The following is a 16,603-nucleotide window of genomic DNA, read 5'->3' as shown; positions in this document are numbered from 1 at the left end:
GATGCTTGGTCCTCTTCCCTAATTCTCAGTATAGCAGGCAGGGGAGACGGAGCTCAGAGGCGCACTTGCTGGCCCCGGATACTGGTCTGGAGGGAGGAAGGTGGGCCCTCCTGGACTTGGCTGAGACCTCACCCCTACTCCTTTCTGCCCTCAGGGCCCAGGCTCCCACTTCCTATTTCTGTCCAAGGGAGGTGTGGCCCTTCTTTCTGCTTGGAATTCCAGCTCCTGCTTGATTCCTTGGAGATGGAGTCTAGGGGATGGGATGAGACTCGAGCCCGGGCGGGGTAGGTCACACAGCCAGTGGGTGGCCAGAACCCAGGTCCCATTTCCAAATCAGGGGTCTAGACCAGGCTCTGTGTCCTCAGACCCCAGGAGACTCAGAGGAGGGCAACCAGAGCTGAGGGTTGGCTGGTGGGGCTGGAGCCCAGCTTGCCTGGCACTGTCCTCTCCGCGGACCTGGCTTCTCTCCTGTGTGAGGCCTGTGCTCTTGCTGAGCCATGCTGAGCTCTCTGGGCAGCTGGGGCCTCTTGCTGCCCTAGGAGGCCAAGGCAGCCCTGGCCTTCTCTCAGCCAGGTGCCTCCTTGCTCCTGCCTTCTGCAGGAATTGACCTTGGCCTTCCAGCTGGGGACCCTGTGTGATATCTCTGGGCCCAACCTGAGCCTGGCACCTGTCCAAGGTGGGCAGTGGCAGCAGGGGCCAAGGACTGAAAACACAGAGGCCCCTCCCCGCCTGGGGTCTCTCTCCCAGTGGGGTTCTGGGCCTGCTGCTCGGTGTCTGCCAGTGCTGTGGCCCCATGGAGTGTGCATCCCTGCTCCAGGAGGGTTTGCTGACTAAGGGAGCCCCATAGCGGTGCTCACTTCTGGGGTAGATATGAGAATTACAGGAGTAAAGAGCAGGCTGGGGGTGCTGCTCTTTGGCCGTGCTCAATCTGTATGAGACCCCTTTCTCGTTTTGCTGTATTTTCCCCATTCATTCCTGATACCTGTCTCATTCCCGTCCCTCTTCCAGAAGCACCCATGCTAATGTAATGTGTCTGGAATCTGTCCTTGTATGAGTGTCTGTGAAAAATACGTAGACTTGTTTTATAGACATTTGTAACATTTACGTAAAGGGTTCTGGGCTGTAGGTCTCCTGTTTGTTCTTCTAACTCAGGTGGGCGTGGCTGACATTCCTCACCAGATACCTGGACACCTGCTGGAGCACAGAGCAGAGTCACAGATGTGTGTGTCCTGTTTGCCGGCTGGAACCCTGAGCATCCTTTGTGGAGGTCTTGGCCATTCGGTTTTCCCCTCCGGAGAACTCACTCCATGTTTTGTTGGCTTTCTGTTGGTGTTCTTGTCTTTTCCTTGCTAATTTTTAGGAGCATCTCCAGATTCTAGATTAATCACTCTCTTGTCATTTGGTGACCTGTCACCCTGTCAGCTTTGTGTTGTTCCCCATCCAACAGAAACTGTTCATTTTGATGAGGTTGAATCCATCTATTTATTTTTGTTGTTGTTACCTTACGTTTTCTACTTTTGGGGTTTTTGGGCTTTTGTTTTATAATTTTTTCCCACCTCAAGGTGACAAAGATATTCTCCCACTATTTTTTCTTTTATCAGCTCTAGAGTTGTACCTTTTGCATTTAGGTCTTTCGTTGCTCTTTGGTTATAACGTGAGGCAAGTGTCCAAGTTGGTTTTTCTTCCTCCAGTGAGTGAGTTTTCCTGCTGTCATCTTTGGTAAGGTCTTATCCTTCCCCTTGCCGGGTGGTACCGAGTTCCCATAGAGCAGGGCCCCTTCTGAGCCCTGGCCCGGCCCTGAGTCCCTGTGCCGCTCACTGATGTGGAGTGTGGCGCGTCCTTGTGCCTGGGAAGGTGAGTGCTCCTTTGCCTGTCATTGACAGAATTGACCTGCTTGTTCATGGACCTCTAGTCCTCCATTTAATTCTAGAAGGTCTCTTTTTCTTTGGTCAAATTGCTCAAAAAAAAAGAAAAAGTCCTGCTGGCATTTTTATTGTAGTTTATTAAGTAAGCTCGGACACATTGGCGTTTTACAGTGCTGAGTCATCCCACCATGAACTTGGTACGTTTTCCCCTTTATTCGGGTTTCCTTGAGCCCTTTGTCTGAATGTAAGCGTTTTCTTCTCTGAGGTCTCATGCAGTCTTTGCTTGATTAATTCCTGGAGAGCTCGTAGCTTTTGTTGTTGTTGTGCAATGTCTTTTCTATGACATTTCTCATCAGTTATTGATTCTTCTAGTTTGTTGGATTTTTACGTAGGTGCTCATATGGTCTGCAGATGATGACCGTTTGTCCCTGTGTGTCCCCTCCCCCCTTCTCTCTCGTGTTTTCCTCTTGGCTGATTACACTGGCAGGGCAGCAGGACCGATGATTTGGAGCAGGGAGGGTGTGCATCCTGTTTTCTTCCCAGAATGTGGTGGCCATTACTGTCATTATCGCCAATTTCCCCAGTGGCGGTCCAGGTTGTAGTGCGACTTTGGGGGTGGTTTTTAAGAGTATCTTGAGTGCCATCCCTGGAGTGTAGGTGGTAGCTACGGTCAAGAGGATTTTGAGGTGCTCTCTGGGCTCGCTTGAAAAAAACACCAAGGTCAACTGGGCCTTTCTGCCGGGGACGGTGGGGGAGGAGGCGCCAGGATCTTGCCAAACCCTACTTGGTTCCTTTCTCAGTGCCAAGGCCAGACGCCTCCCCAGTCCTGAAGGGGCGGGAGCTGGGCGGCTTACCAAGCCCTGGTGCATACCCTCTTGCTCTCATACCCACCTGTGTCCTCTCTCCCTAGAATGTGCTGGCCAAAGCCCTCTATGACAACGTGGCTGAGTCCCCGGATGAGCTCTCTTTCCGCAAGGGTGACATCATGACGGTGCTGGAGCAGGACACACAGGGCCTGGATGGCTGGTGGCTCTGCTCGCTGCATGGACGCCAAGGCATCGTGCCTGGGAACCGCCTCAAGATCCTGGTGGGCATGCATGACAAGAAGCCGGCAGGGCCCGGCCCCGGCCCACCCGCTGCCTCGGCCCTGCCCCAACCTGGCCTGCACGTCCCCGCCACCCAGTACACACCCATGCTGCCTGCCACGTACCAGCCCCAGCCCGACAGCGTCTACCTGGTACCCACCCCCAGCAAGACTCAGCAAGGCCTCTACCAAGCCCCTGGGCCCAGCCCACAGTTCCAGTCTCCCCCAGCCAAGCAGACATCCACATTCTCGAAGCAGATGCCCCATCACCCATTTCCCAGCCCAGCCCCAGACCTTTACCAGGTGCCACCAGGGCCTGGCAGCCCCGCCCAGGACATTTACCAGGTGCCACCTTCCGCTGGGATAGGCCATGACATCTACCAGGTCCCCCCTTCCATGGATGCACGCAGCTGGGAGGGGACGAAGCCACCGGCAAAGGTAAGGCCGGCCTGGCACGGCTGGGCAGCCTCCCGCCGGTTTTGCCTAGGCCCTGGTTTCTCATCACAACAGGGCCCCCAGCTAAGCACCCTTGGGGTCTCTGGGGTTCCAGCAGTGGCTGCGCATTGGGTCTGGGGCCAGGGGAGGAGGTGAGCATTTGGGGAATGTGTTCATCTCTCTGGTGAAGACGGGTGTGAACAGGCTGGAGCAGCCCAGAGACGAGACATCCGAGCTGGCCTTGGACAATGAGGTGGCCTTCATGAGTGGGAGGGTGTCACTGTGAGGCAGAGGATGCAGCTTGTCAAAGGCCTGGAGGGGTGGAAAAGTGTCTGCATTCCCAGTGGGCAAGTGGGGCTTGGCCAATGAGGCCAGAGCAGCAGGCAAGGGACAGACCCTCAGGGGCGCAGTGCACACCGAAGAACCAGATGTGGACTTGGGGGTTGGGGGGCCCACAGGCAGGCCTGTGTGGAACTGGCCTGTGTGCCTTCCTGAGGGTGGAGGGTTTTGCTGGGAGTGACCTGCCCAAATCCACGTCCTAGTAGAGTTGTTCTGCCCACAGAGTGGAGGGTTTGGGGAGCACCGAGGGACCAAGACTGGGGCAGGGAGCCCAGGAAAGGGAGAGTTGTGAGGGTTGTGAAGCATTTGAAGGGGAAGAGTCAAGTATGGGGCACAGTGTAGCAGCTATGCGAGAGTGGTCAGAAACCCAAAAGAGTGGATTGAACGATAGAGACGTTTCTTTCTCATACACCATGGTTCGGAGGTGAGGAGTATAGGACTGACAGGGCACCTCCGTGACTGTCGGGTCACGGCCCCTTTCATCTTGTTGCTCCGCTATCCTGGACATGGGGCTCATGGTCCCATGGACTTATGGTCCAGGGTGGTGACTGTGGAAGCTCTAGCCAGCATGGCTGCATCCCCGCCGGCAGGAAAAGGAGGAAGAGACGAAGGGGAGAGGCCATCCACCTTGTGCCCAGGGGCTCCCCTGGGTGTATGTGGCAGCCCCTTGGATGAGGGTGGAGTACATCTTCTACCCATCCTGCCTCCACAGGTGTCCAGCCCGTCTCCTCTTCTAGGGCATGTTAGTGTGCCAGCGGGCACCTGCACGGTGACCTGTTTGTGACTTCTAGACCATGTGGAGGACACTGCCTGTGAGATTGCCATAGTGGGGTCACCCTGAGAGAGACCCTGGTTCAAGCCCCTGTGGACTGTTGCCAATGGGATGCTGGGCTGGGGGACAAGGCTCTGAGCCCAGCACCCTCAGTTCCATACAGGCCTGCCTGTGGGCCCCCCACCCCCCAAGTCCGTCTGCCTGTAGGAAGGAGGCAGGACTGAAGAGGGAGACCAGACCCCGCTGGCTGCTTTGGGCTGAGTCAGGAGCAACCTTTTCTTCCCTTTGGCCTGTGTCTTCCCATGCCTGAGTCCCTTCAAGAGTTAGGGAGTGGAGTTTCCTGAGGCCTCAAACCCGGGGGTTTGAGGACAGAGCTGTCGCACTCAGCTCTCCCTGTCTCCTCCATGGCTGCTCTGCCGTTACAGCTCACTCAGGAGGACGCAGAAAAACTCAGCCCACGCCGGCAGGGAGCCCAGCCCCAGCTTCCCAACTCACCCCTCCTCAGAGGGAGACCATGGTGGGTGGCGTGCCCCAGAGGCCCTAGTGGGAGAGGCCAGGTGGTGGGCACAGCAGCCAGCCCTTAGGAGGAACAGCCTGGCTCTGCTGGGATCAGCTTCCTGGGACCCAGGCCCCTCCTTGTTTGTGCCATGTCTAATCCAGAACTGCCTGTATCTGGAGAGACAGTGGCCAAGTGGACACTCACCCCATGGCACTGAGCCTGTCCTCAGAGCCGGCCCAGGGCTAAGGTGGGAGCCTTGTCCATGTCAGCTGGGCAGCTGGTCAGCAGGCAGTGTTGCCCTGCCCCTATCCACAGAGTGGAGCTTGGGAGCCAGGAAACCTGGCTGGAGGTCATTGGCAAGCTGAGAGTGGGGCTCCGTGGACACTGGCCACCAGGGGACCCTGGGTCACTGGCTTCTGCTTCCTGCCCTACCTGCTCCTTCAGCTGCCTGGCCAGAGACAGGCCGGTGGCAGAAGCCTGTCATTCTGGACTGGGATAGCCCAGACGGGAGCTGCTCCCCAGATGGCTTTAGGGGGAGGAGCAGAGCCCTGCCAGGGGAGCATCTGTCCTGTGGGGAGGCAGCAGAGAGCAGTGCCTGGCTGGCGAGCCTTGGGACAGGCCACAGTCCATCCTCTTACACAGTCCACGCCCTGCACACACCCCAGGGAGGCACACCCTTTCCCCTTCCCTCTCCGCCCCCCCCACCCCAGTGTCCTCAGTCAGGCTTGTCCTGGTGCGTCTGTGAGGGCAGCGCAGGCAGTGGAAGCCCTGTGGGCCCGGAAGCAGCAGCGAGCCCCTCGGTTGGGCTGTAGACTCAAGCCCACTGTTCGGCTGTTGGTTCTGTTCCCTCCCATGCCAGGGGCTTGCTCTCAGACTGCTTCTGGGCTCCCCTGGCTGGGCTCCTCCCTCCCCAGGCCCACTGGTGGGGCTGCCCAGAGCCTTTGTCCCTGGGGGCCCTGACCTGGCTGGTGACCTAGGAAGGAGAGCCCTGTGTCCTGGGGCCTAGTTGCCCTCCCGGGACGTTGCTTCTGGCTGGGCAGCCTCCATTGCGTCTGCTTTTATTTTATGATCGTGGAAGCAGTACTTGTTTGTCATAGAAAATGCATAATGTATGAAAAAGCCTAGAGATGAGATTCCCCAATCAAGAGGTAATCACTGGGAAATTTTGGCATATTTTGTCTAGCATATTCTCTATTTGTCTTTCACAGATTTGTACACATACTTTTGCGTTTTGAGGTTGTATATCCAACATAAGATGTTGAAAGAATATTTTTGGGTCCCTAAGTGTGATTGTGAGTGACGGCCGCCCCCGATTTTCGGTGTTGCCCCCTCCCCAGGGGGCTCTAGGCAGTTTCTGACTGCTGTGTCTGTGTTACAAACAGCCGGGCGATAAACAGCTTGGTGCGTCTGTGCCCACATTTCAAGGTTGTGCTTTCGTAAGCCTCGTCCTCCACCTCAGAAGTCTGGGAAACTGAGGTTCATGGTTCCAGGGGTAGGGGTCAGTGGAGCCAAGGAAGGCCGTGCCAGGACTGTGGGTGGGTGGGTGGGTGGGGTCCCTGGCACCCAGGAAGCTGGAGGATGAGTGACAAGGCTGGTGGCCAGGAGGGGTCAGACGCCTGGAGTTTGGAGCAGAGTGGCCTGCGTCACTGGGAGAGAGGTCAGCACCCTTAGGGCCGGGGAGTGGCTTTAGGAAGCTGAGGACGGAAGCAGGTGGGCTCCCAGAGAGGGAGGGGTTTTTGTGAGTCACTCTTTAGGGGGAGTGCCTCTGGGGCAGGGGCCACAGCTGTGCCTAAGGGGACAGCTGTGGCGCCGGGGGAGACACAGCTGAACTCAGTCCTGTTCCTTCTGGATTTCACCCTGAGAATCTTTGTCTCCTCCCTAGGCTCCTAATGCCACACCCTGCAAGGCCCAGGAGCTTGGGAGGGGACCCTGTCAGGCGTGTCCCTCACTCTCTGTGAGGGGTTAGACGGTCGCCTACTCCGTCCCACAGTACTCTAGCAGTGCTCCATTTCCCAGAGGAGGAAACTGAGGCTCCTAGATGGGGGTGGGACTGGGGGTGTGCCAGAGCGAGCCGGCCTGGGTCACGTGCAGCGATGTCTTTTGCAGGAAGGGAGATGAGCAGCCAAGCTACCTGGAGGCGGTTGGGGGCCTGGGCAGAACGAGGCAGGTGGCCTGTCCCGGCCCGGGGGATCTTGGGAGCCTTTAGCTTCACTTCTCGCTCCTGCTCTCTGCACATGCCCTGAGGAGCCCTACCCATCTGGGTTTGTCTGTCTGTCTCCAGGTGTGCGTCTGGTGGTGGGTATTGTGCATATTTTCTCGGCCTCTGTGTGCCTGTCTCCTGCACTGTGGAGATGTGTGTGTGAGAGAGCATGTGGGTCTTGGGTCGGGCTCTGTGTTCCTCCTGGACTCGGGCTGTGTCCCCACCCCAGGGGGCCTCTAGGTCCTGCTAATGAGGCCTCAGGTGCAGAGGAGGGTGGCCGGTGATTAGCAGCCTCAGCAGCTCCCTGGAGAGCTGGTTTCCCTAACGAACTTTTCCCTACTTGTGGCTGCCTTACTATTTCTTTCTAACAGAAAAACATTTACTGGCCAGTATGGCTGCTTACTGTCACCAACTCAGCTTCAGGAGTGGCAAGCTGCCAATAGCCCAGGCCTGGGGTCTGGCCCCCAGAGCCTTTCCCCTTGCGCTCACTGCCCTCTCTCATCACCGTGGGGCTGAGAGGGGCACTGTCGGGGCTCCGAGTGGGTGGATACACACCCCTCTTTGTGGAGCCGGGTCCTCCTCTGCCTTGCGGAGCCCGGCAGGGCCTGGAGACGCCTCAGGCCTTGCCTCAAGGCCCCGCCAACCTGCCACGTCCCGCCTGCCCTGCTGTTGGCAGGTTCTAGCAGCTAAAAATAACTCTGGAGGAGACTCAAGTCTGGGGCGCCAGCAGAGAGATGCGTTTGGGGAGGGCCGCCAACTGCACTCCCAGACATGTTGTGGGGGGGTGCAGTGGGCGGGGAATACCCCGTGGAGGCACTGTGGAGAGCCAGCCTGAGAGGCCCTGTGTCACAGCCAGCTCTGCTGTACTGCCCGGGAGGCGGGCAGAGAATGCATCAGTAGAAGGCCCTGCCAAGCCCTGGGCTGAGCAGAAAAGTGCTAGTGCCCGTGCTTCTGGGGGACACTCTGCTGCTCCTGGGATGCCCAGCATGTGCACACACTGCCTGCACCCTCCAGGGCACAGAGGCCTGCAGAGCTGGCTATCGGTGTCATGGGGACTAAGGGGCTGGGTGCAAGAACGGGACGCAGGGTTCTGGGGGCGTTGAACCTGAGGGCGGGTCCTGCCTTGGCCCTGCTGCCTCCAGGGATGTGTGTTGGGAAGGCCTGAGTCAACCCTGTCCCAGACGTCCCGTTCGATTAGGGAACAAAAGGCCTTTCTATGGGGCAAAGAGCTGAGCAGGGAGCCTGGTGAGGGAGGTGTGCCTGAGCTGGGTTAGAAGATCCTGGGGGCCCCTCCCACAGGACTGAGTGCCTGCCAGGAGGGAGGCTGCCCACACAGCACTGCCTACAAGGCTGCGCTGCCCCTTCCAGGCTGGGTGCTGGCATGAAGGGCTCTCGGCAGCTCGCTGCCCTGGACCCTGGGCCAGGGGGTGAGCACTGGGGAGGGGAAGGGGCTGGCCTCCTCTCTGGCTGACATGGGGGCCGACATGCCCCCACTAAGGCCTTGTCCTTTCAAGTGGGTGGTGGTCTCGGCGGCCCCGTAGGTGGGGTGCACTGGGGTGGGGTGCAGTTGGTTCTAGTCTTGGCCACTACCTCGCACCCACACCTGACTTTCCAAAACAGCCCGGGCCCTCCATCTGCCCGAGAACTGACGCTGAGGTCTGGGAGTTCTTGGTGGCCCTGTCCTCAGGAGTCTCTCCAAGATGTGCTCAGGGGACGAGGAGGTCAGGGGCACTGCTTGCTGCTCTGCCAGGCCACCACCTCCTTGAGGCCCCAGGCCCTGATTGTCGGGATTTTCTGTAGGCCACCTCTTCTGGGCCCAGCCCAAGGCGTGCACAGCGTGGCACCACCACCTGCATTTGTCCTGGAGCCAGAAGGTGGCTGCTGGGTCCTGCAGTCGGGACAGCCCCTTACTGGGCAGGCCTTTCTGAGGAGGGTGCAGCTGGAAGGTGTCATCAGGCAGAGGCGCCCCAGTCAAGGGTGGCCTCTCCCCCATCACCCACGTGCACCCTCCTCTGAACCTTTTGGGTTATCCACCTGCTGAGACCACGTCTGTTTCTTGGCCAGAACCAGATGGCTCTAAACAAACTGTGGGGGTCCTAGTATTCCCCAAGTGCTGCATTTGATTGAAGAAAGGGCAGAGAATGCAAAAGGATGAGAACACCTTTGCTTCTGAGTGGCCTCTGAGCCCACCTCACGGTGGAGTGGAATCTCCCTGAGGACCTAGGGGTGCATCCTGGAGGCTGGCTTCCAGGGCCAATGGTGACAGTCGGCTGTCTACCCCCCAGGTGGTGGTGCCCACCCGTGTGGGGCAGAGCTATGTGTTTGAGGCCTCCCAGCCAGAGCAGGATGAGTACGACATCCCGCGCCACCTGCTGGCCCCGGGGCCCCAGGACATCTATGACGTGCCCCCTGTTCGGGGGCTGCTTCCCAGCCAGTATGGCCAGGAGGTAGGTATTGGGGCTAGGGACAGGGGGACCTTGGCCTGGCCCTGCCCAGGGGACTGGGCTTTCTTGGCTCCACCCAGGGTGGTCCTGGGGTGGGTGCTATGGAGTTTCTGCTCTTTACATCCCTTCAGGTGGCACTGGCACCTATAGCACTGCACCTTTTCTGCCCCCAGGTGTATGACACGCCCCCCATGGCTGTCAAGGGTCCCAATGGCCGGGACCCATCACTGGATGTGTATGACGTGCCCCCCAGTGTGGAGAAGGGCCTGCTGCCATCCAGCCATCATGTGGTGAGCAGCCAGGGAATGCTGGGGCCTTGCAGGCTGAGGCCTGATGTGTGCACAGGGTTCTAGGTGTGACTGAGTGTGTGCACTGGGTTGGGGATTCATGTCTGCGGGACTGGGGGCATCAAGAGACCTAACTCTAGACCTGGCTCTGTCCCTCACTCGCTCTGTGACAGATGTGGAAACTGAGCGCTCCTCTGAACTGAGGAGCCTCAGCTTCCTCATCTATAAAAGGGCCCCTTATAGGCCTTCTTCAGTGAGTTCTTGACAGGATCACACAGGATATCAGCAAGGTGACCACAGAATTTACCAAACCAGGGCACTTCTGAGAGTGAAAGGGGGCAACCAGTAATTATGAGGGGTTATCAGGCACAAATCAGGACTATCCTGGGCAAACCAGGCCATTGTCACCCTGAATATATAACACACGAATAGCTCAGCCAGGTACAAAGTAGAGAATACACAAGCGGTGGTGGTGATGGTTGTGATGATTGTGATCATAGTGATGATGGTGGTGATGATGGTGATGAGGATGGTGGTGGTGGTGATGGTGGTGGTGGTGGTGGTGGTGGTGGTGGTGTGGTGGTGGTCGTGGTGGTGGTGGTGGTGGTGGTGGTGGTGGTGATGGTGGTGATGGTGATGATGGTGGTGGTCATGGTGGTGATGACGATGGTGATTATGATGGTGGTAGTGGTGGTGATGATGGTGATGATGATGGTGGTGGGTGGTGGTGGTGGTGGTGGTGATGGTGGTGGTCATGGTGATGATGGTGGTGGGTGGAGGTGGTGGTAGTGGTGATCGTGGTGGTGATGATGGTGACAGCAGTGATGGTGGTGATGGTGATGAGTGGTGATGGTGATGATGGATGTGGGTGGTGGTGGTGGTAGTGGTGATGGTGATGGCGATGGTGGGTGGTGATGGTGACGGTGATGATGGTGGTGATGGTGATGGTGGTGGGTGGTGGTGGTGGTGGTGATGATGGTGGTGGTGGTGGTGATGGTGGTGGGTGGTGGTGGTGATAGTGGTGCTGATGATGGTGATGGCAATGATAGTGGTGATGGTGATGGTGGTGGGTGGTGGTGGTGGTGGTGATGATGGTGATGGCAATGATGGTGGTGACGATGATGGTGGTGGTGGTGGCAGTGGAGGTTGTGGTAGTGGTATGATAGCTGCCCTTTCCCTGAGTGTTTGCAGTTATGCAGTGAATTAACTCATGTAATCCTTACAACAAACCTGTGAGGGAGTTCTCCTATTTTATGGGTGAGCAGACAGGCACAGAGAGTTTGAATCACCTGCCTTAGGTCACACAACTAGTAAGCAGTAGAGCCAGGACTTTGAACTTAGGTCTGGCTCCAGAGTTGCACTCTTAAACAGAACCTGCATGGATAAGAATTTTGATGAATGTGTACATCTAGGCTGAGTCTGTGTGTGTGACCAGGTCTTGCCCCTAGGCTTCTGGGTGGGTAATCCTTTCCAAGGGGCAGGCAGCCTTGACCACCTCTTGGCCCCCCAGGTGTACGATGTTCCTCCATCAGTGAGCAAGGACGTGCCTGATGGCCCACTGCTGCGTGAGGAAACCTATGATGTGCCCCCCGCCTTCACCAAGGCCAAACCCTTTGACCCAACCCGCCACCCGCTGGTCCTTGCTGCTCCCCCTCCAGACTCGCCACCCACTGAGGATGTGTATGATGTGCCGCCCCCTGCTCCTGACCTCTATGATGTGCCCCCTGGCTTGCGGCGGCCGGGCCCTGGCGCTCTCTACGACGTGCCCCGTGAGCGGGTTCTTCCTCCTGAGGCAGCTGATGGCAGCATGGTCGACGACGGTGTGTACGCGGTGCCCCCCCCAGCCGAGCGAGAGGGCCCGGCCGATGCCAAGCGCCTGTCGGCCTCCAGCACAGGCAGCTCACGCAGCAGCCAGTCAGCCTCCTCCCTGGAGACAGCGGTGCCGGGTCGTGAGCCCCTGGAACTGGAGGTGGCCGTGGAGGCCCTGGCACGGCTGCAGCAGGGCGTGAGCACCACTGTGGCCCACCTCCTGGACCTGGCAGGTAGTGCCGGCGGGTGTGGGGGCTGGCGCAGCACCGCCGAGCCTCAGGAGCCCCCAATACAGGACCTGCGGGCTGCAGTGACTGCTGTCCAGGGGGCCGTCCACGAGCTGCTGGAGTTTGCCCGCAGCGCTGTGGGCAACGCTGCTCATACTTCTGACCGCACACTGCATGCCAAGCTTAGCCGGCAGCTGCAGAAGATGGAGGATGTGTACCAGACACTGGTGGCCCATGGTCAGGCCCTCGACAGTGGCCGTGGAGGCCCAGTGGCCACTCTTGAAGACCTAGATCGCCTGGTGGCCTGCTCAAGGGCTGTGCCCGAGGACGCCAAGCAGCTGGCCTCCTTCTTGCATGGCAATGCCTCACTGCTCTTCAGACGGACCAAGGCCCCTGTCCCAGGGCCTGAGGGGGGCGGCCTCCTGCACCCCAACCCCATCGACAAGGCCAGCAGCATCCAGTCCCGGCCCCTGCCCTCACCTCCCAAGTTCACCTCCCAGGACTCACCGGACGGGCAGTATGAGAACAGTGAGGGGGGCTGGATGGAGGATTACGACTACGTCCACCTGCAGGTGGGTGCCCACCCTTACCAGGTTCCCTAGGCCCAGGGGAAGTGCCCTGGCCCTCTCGGGTCTCTGACTTGGCTACCCCTGTTGTGGGGACCCTGATCCCCCACACACAGAGGGCTTTTGTAGCCAAAGGAGGATTTGGGCCCCAGCAGAGCCTCGGTGAGTTCCTGAGCCCTTCTCTTACTTTGACCTTTCAGGCCTGATGGCCACCAGAAGCCCATTCCGCTCCCTACCTCAGGCCTTCGAGCCGACTTGGCCATGTCGTCAGGGGTCCTGCAATGCCAGCCAGGAATGGCTCCCAAGTACCAGCAGGGGCTGGGCTTCTCTGGTGATCAGGGCAGAGGTGGCTCTGTTCTGTCTGTCTGGGGAGATGGACTCTGAAGTCTAAGCAAAGACAAAGATACTTCCAGGCATAGGGGCAATAAATAAAACAAGGTGATGGGAAGGTGGGTAGGCATGGGGTCTGAGCAGAGACCTAGGGGCCAGCCAAGTGGACCTCTGAGGAGGAGCATTCCAGGCTGAGAGCCAGCAGCTCCCAAGGCCCAGTGGTCAAGGACAGGTGGGCAGGCCCTGTACACCGAGGGGAGGGGCTTGGATGTGATTCCTGGCGTGGGAGCCTGGGAAGGGAGGATGGCCATGGCCTCAAGGAGTGTGCCCGGTCTCTTCCTGGGCTGGCAGGAGGTGAAGGAGGCCCAGGAGAGCTGCTTCCTCAGGAAGCTGCCCTCACCCTGGGCTGGGTTGGGGCAGCGCAGGCCTGGTTGCGGCGTGCGCCTGGGTATAGCGTGCAGCGCCACCTGGTGGCAGCATGCCTTGCACTGCACCCCACCCGGCCTGTGGGGGCTTCTGGCTCAGCCCAGTCCCATGTCTCCCCTGCAGGGAAAGGAAGAGTTTGAGAAGACCCAGAAGGAGCTTCTGGAAAAGGGCAACATCATGCGGCAGGGGAAGGGCCAGCTGGAGCTGCAGCAGGTGAGGATGCTCAGGTTCCCTGGCCTCTCGAAGCACAGGCTTCTTGTCTGTCAGTGAACCCAGCCATCCCTCAGAACCTGCCTCAGAGCTGAGCCTCCAGGCCCTCCCTGCTCAGCCAAGTCCCGCTCAGCTGCATGCTGTCTCCAGGCGTTTAAGTTATTATCAGAGTAATCATGGTGGACGTTTTAGAGAACACACACAGAAAAGCGTGAAGAAGCAGAAATAAGCCACTCACACCCAGAAGTGGTCACCAGGTGCTGGGCCTGGTGTCCAGCCCTGCTTCCGCCCTGGAGGAAGCTCTCTCCATGTGTTTGAGATGCTACTTTGTGAGCAGTTACATCTGCTTTTATCTCAAGATTTTTCCATGGCATTAAATGTTCCTCATAAACTGTTTTAAAAGGCCACATAACGTCTATTATTGTTGAATGTTTACATTGTACCCAGTTTTCCTTATTATAATAATAGTGCTGTGTTTATCTGCAGACATAGAATTTTCTTCATATTTTGTATCATTTCCTGATGGTAGGAAAAGGATATATAAAAAAACTAAGGGTGGGCAGGCCCTGTGGCTTAGCGGTTAAGTGCCCACGCTGCGCTACTGGCGGCCTGGGTTCGGATCCCGGGCGCGCACTGATGCACCGCTTCTCTGGCCATGCTGAGGCCGCGTCCCACGTACAGCAACTAGAAGGATGTGCAACTATGACATACAACTATCTACTGGGGCTTTGGGGGAAAAAAAAAGAGGAGGATTGGCAATAGATGTTAGCTCAGAGCTGGTCTTCCTCAGCAAAAAGAGGCAGATTAGCATGGATGTTAGCTCAGGGCTGATCTTCCTCACAAAAGAAAAAAAAAATAAGGGAGATTTATTCTGATTGTAAAGATAATAAAAAAATTAAAATATAAACTAGCACAAAATAAACACAGAAATATCACCCATAAAGTTTCCCTTCTACCTTCCTCCAGGCATGGGGAAGGACAGGTGAGAGCCTGCCGGCTCCGCCCAGAGACCCAGGACACAAGCCACAGTGTCCCCAGCTATAAAGAGGGGATCACAGTTGTATCCGTCTCAGAGTTGATGTGAGAATTAAATGAGTCAAGACTGTACAATGTTTAGGAGGTGCCTGGCACATAGAACATGTTCGGTGAAGGAATCAGTGTTAATAATTACATATATGTATATAATATGGAATCTCCACTGATTTAAGAAATGGCCATGCACTTGATCCTCTTTGTCTTCCGCTGGCATCTTGCGGCATCTGTTTAAGCAGTCCCCTGTTGCTGGACATTCAGGTTCTTCCCAGAGTTACTTTTGTAAACAGTACTGTGCTGAAAATGAATCTCTTTACATATCTGATTGATCACTTAGATAAATTACTAGAGGCTGGAATACAAGGTAAGAATATGTATGAAAACCTCTACAGATCTAGAGTTCCTAAACCAGGGACAGAAAGTACAAGTAATATACAGGTACATGAAATGTATTGACAAGGATGTGTATTGCTCCATTTCCATATCAGTGAAAAATCTGGAACCACCCCCCCCAAATGTCTAGTAGTAGAGTACCGGTTCAATAAAGTATGAACATTCATATGGTAGAATATTATGTAGCTATTAAGAATTGTCAGAGGATGAAAAAGACCCACCAGAGTTTAAAACAAAACAAAACTGAATGTACTCTCTTGTTGGACAAGTTCACAAAGTAGCTGCCTAAGCGGGCACAGTCAGAGGGTTCCAAGTGTTAGGAAGTGGCAGTTTCATATGGGTTTTGCTAATTCAATTCAGGCTTGAACCCTTGGTAGGACAGAACTCGTCTGTCCCTGGGTCTGTGCAGAGCCAGCCACAGCCCCTCAGTCCCCTGATCAGAACCAGCTCTGGTGAGGACCCCCAGGCAAGGGCTGCTGCTGGTGGAAAGTTCCCTTTGGCCACATGTGTTTATACATACACGCTGACCTGAAATGAATTGCCTATTGTTGGCTGTTGAAAGTACGCTATAAATATTATATATGGCGTGTTTCCAGTTTTTAATCGAAAAGGAAATGAGAATATTCATGTTTAAAGGAAAACAGCTTGAATATTCACCAGTTTTTTATGTGAATTTTTGTTCTCTGAAGCTTTACAGATACTCGAACCTTTTTTCTCTTGTTTAAAGTTTCTATTATGGGGCCGGCCCCGTGGCTTAGCGGTTAAGTGCTCGCGCTCCCCTGCTGGCGGCCCAGGTTTGGATCCTGGGCGTGCACCGACGCACCGCTTCTCCGGCCATGCTGAGGCCGTGTCCCACATACAGCAACTAGAAGGATGTGCAGCTATGACATACAACTATCTACTGGGGCTTTGGGGGAAAAAATAAATAAATAAAATTATAAAAAAAAAAAAAAGGGGCCGTTTACTCTTAAAGTTTCTATTATGGAAAATTTATAACATTATTTTATACAATTTAAATTTAATACATTTAATATAAATTTAAAACATTTATAAAACAGTCCCTCAGGTACCCACTGGATAAAGTAGACCCCCAGGTAGCATTTACCCAGTCCCACCCATTCTCAGCACAGCAGCTAGTCCTGTTCTATCTGTCCCCCCTCCCCCCAAATCATTTTGAAAACATGGTATCATTTCATCTGCAGATACTTTAGTGTATAGTTCTAAAAGATTTTCCAGAATTTTAACAGAGGTTATTTCTGGGTGCATAGGATTCCAGGTGACAGCTATCTTTTTTTCTGCTTGGTGTATTTGGATCTTTTTATAATCTATATGTTAAGGAGAAAATGTATGTTTTTTTTTGTTTTACTTTTCACTTTGAAATATTTATAGAATCACAGGAAGTCGTAGCGAGTCCAGAGCAGTCCTGCATCCCCTTCACCCAGTTTCCCCCTGATGGGGTTCTGGGTAACCAGAGAACAGCCCCCCACCTCACCCCTGTGACTGCTCCTTTGTTCTCCTTTTCTATCATTTTGTCATTTCAAAAATTTTGTATAAATGGAATCATACCTTTTGAGATTGGTGAAACAATTATTTGGAGAGTCTCTAGAAGGCTGGCAAGGATGTATGCTCCGCCCGTAGGATAGATACAGCCGGTTCCCCTTGCCCCCGCTAACTGAGTCCTGTCC

The 16,603-nt window shown here is 55.7% G+C and overlaps 1 protein-coding gene across 2 annotated transcripts in view; it reads left to right on the top strand.

The window, feature by feature from the left end:
• Window positions 1–16,603, top strand: part of BCAR1 (BCAR1 scaffold protein, Cas family member) — a 39,991-nt gene that overhangs the window by 21,063 nt on the left and 2,325 nt on the right. For both annotated transcript variants that reach the window (XM_058528294.1, XM_058528293.1), the window contains exons 2-6: window positions 2,776–3,387; window positions 9,480–9,641; window positions 9,812–9,928; window positions 11,436–12,533; window positions 13,407–13,496. In XM_058528294.1, the coding sequence (XP_058384277.1) occupies window positions 2,776–3,387; window positions 9,480–9,641; window positions 9,812–9,928; window positions 11,436–12,533; window positions 13,407–13,496 (2,079 nt within the window). The remainder of the gene's footprint in view (window positions 1–2,775; window positions 3,388–9,479; window positions 9,642–9,811; window positions 9,929–11,435; window positions 12,534–13,406; window positions 13,497–16,603) is intronic.

Source organism: Diceros bicornis, chromosome 32, assembly GCF_020826845.1.
Source record: "Diceros bicornis minor isolate mBicDic1 chromosome 32, mDicBic1.mat.cur, whole genome shotgun sequence".
NCBI classification, from domain to species: domain Eukaryota; kingdom Metazoa; phylum Chordata; class Mammalia; order Perissodactyla; family Rhinocerotidae; genus Diceros; species Diceros bicornis.
The sequence above is the reverse complement of the archived record's forward strand: the minus strand, read 5'-3'. Positions and strand labels throughout refer to the sequence as shown.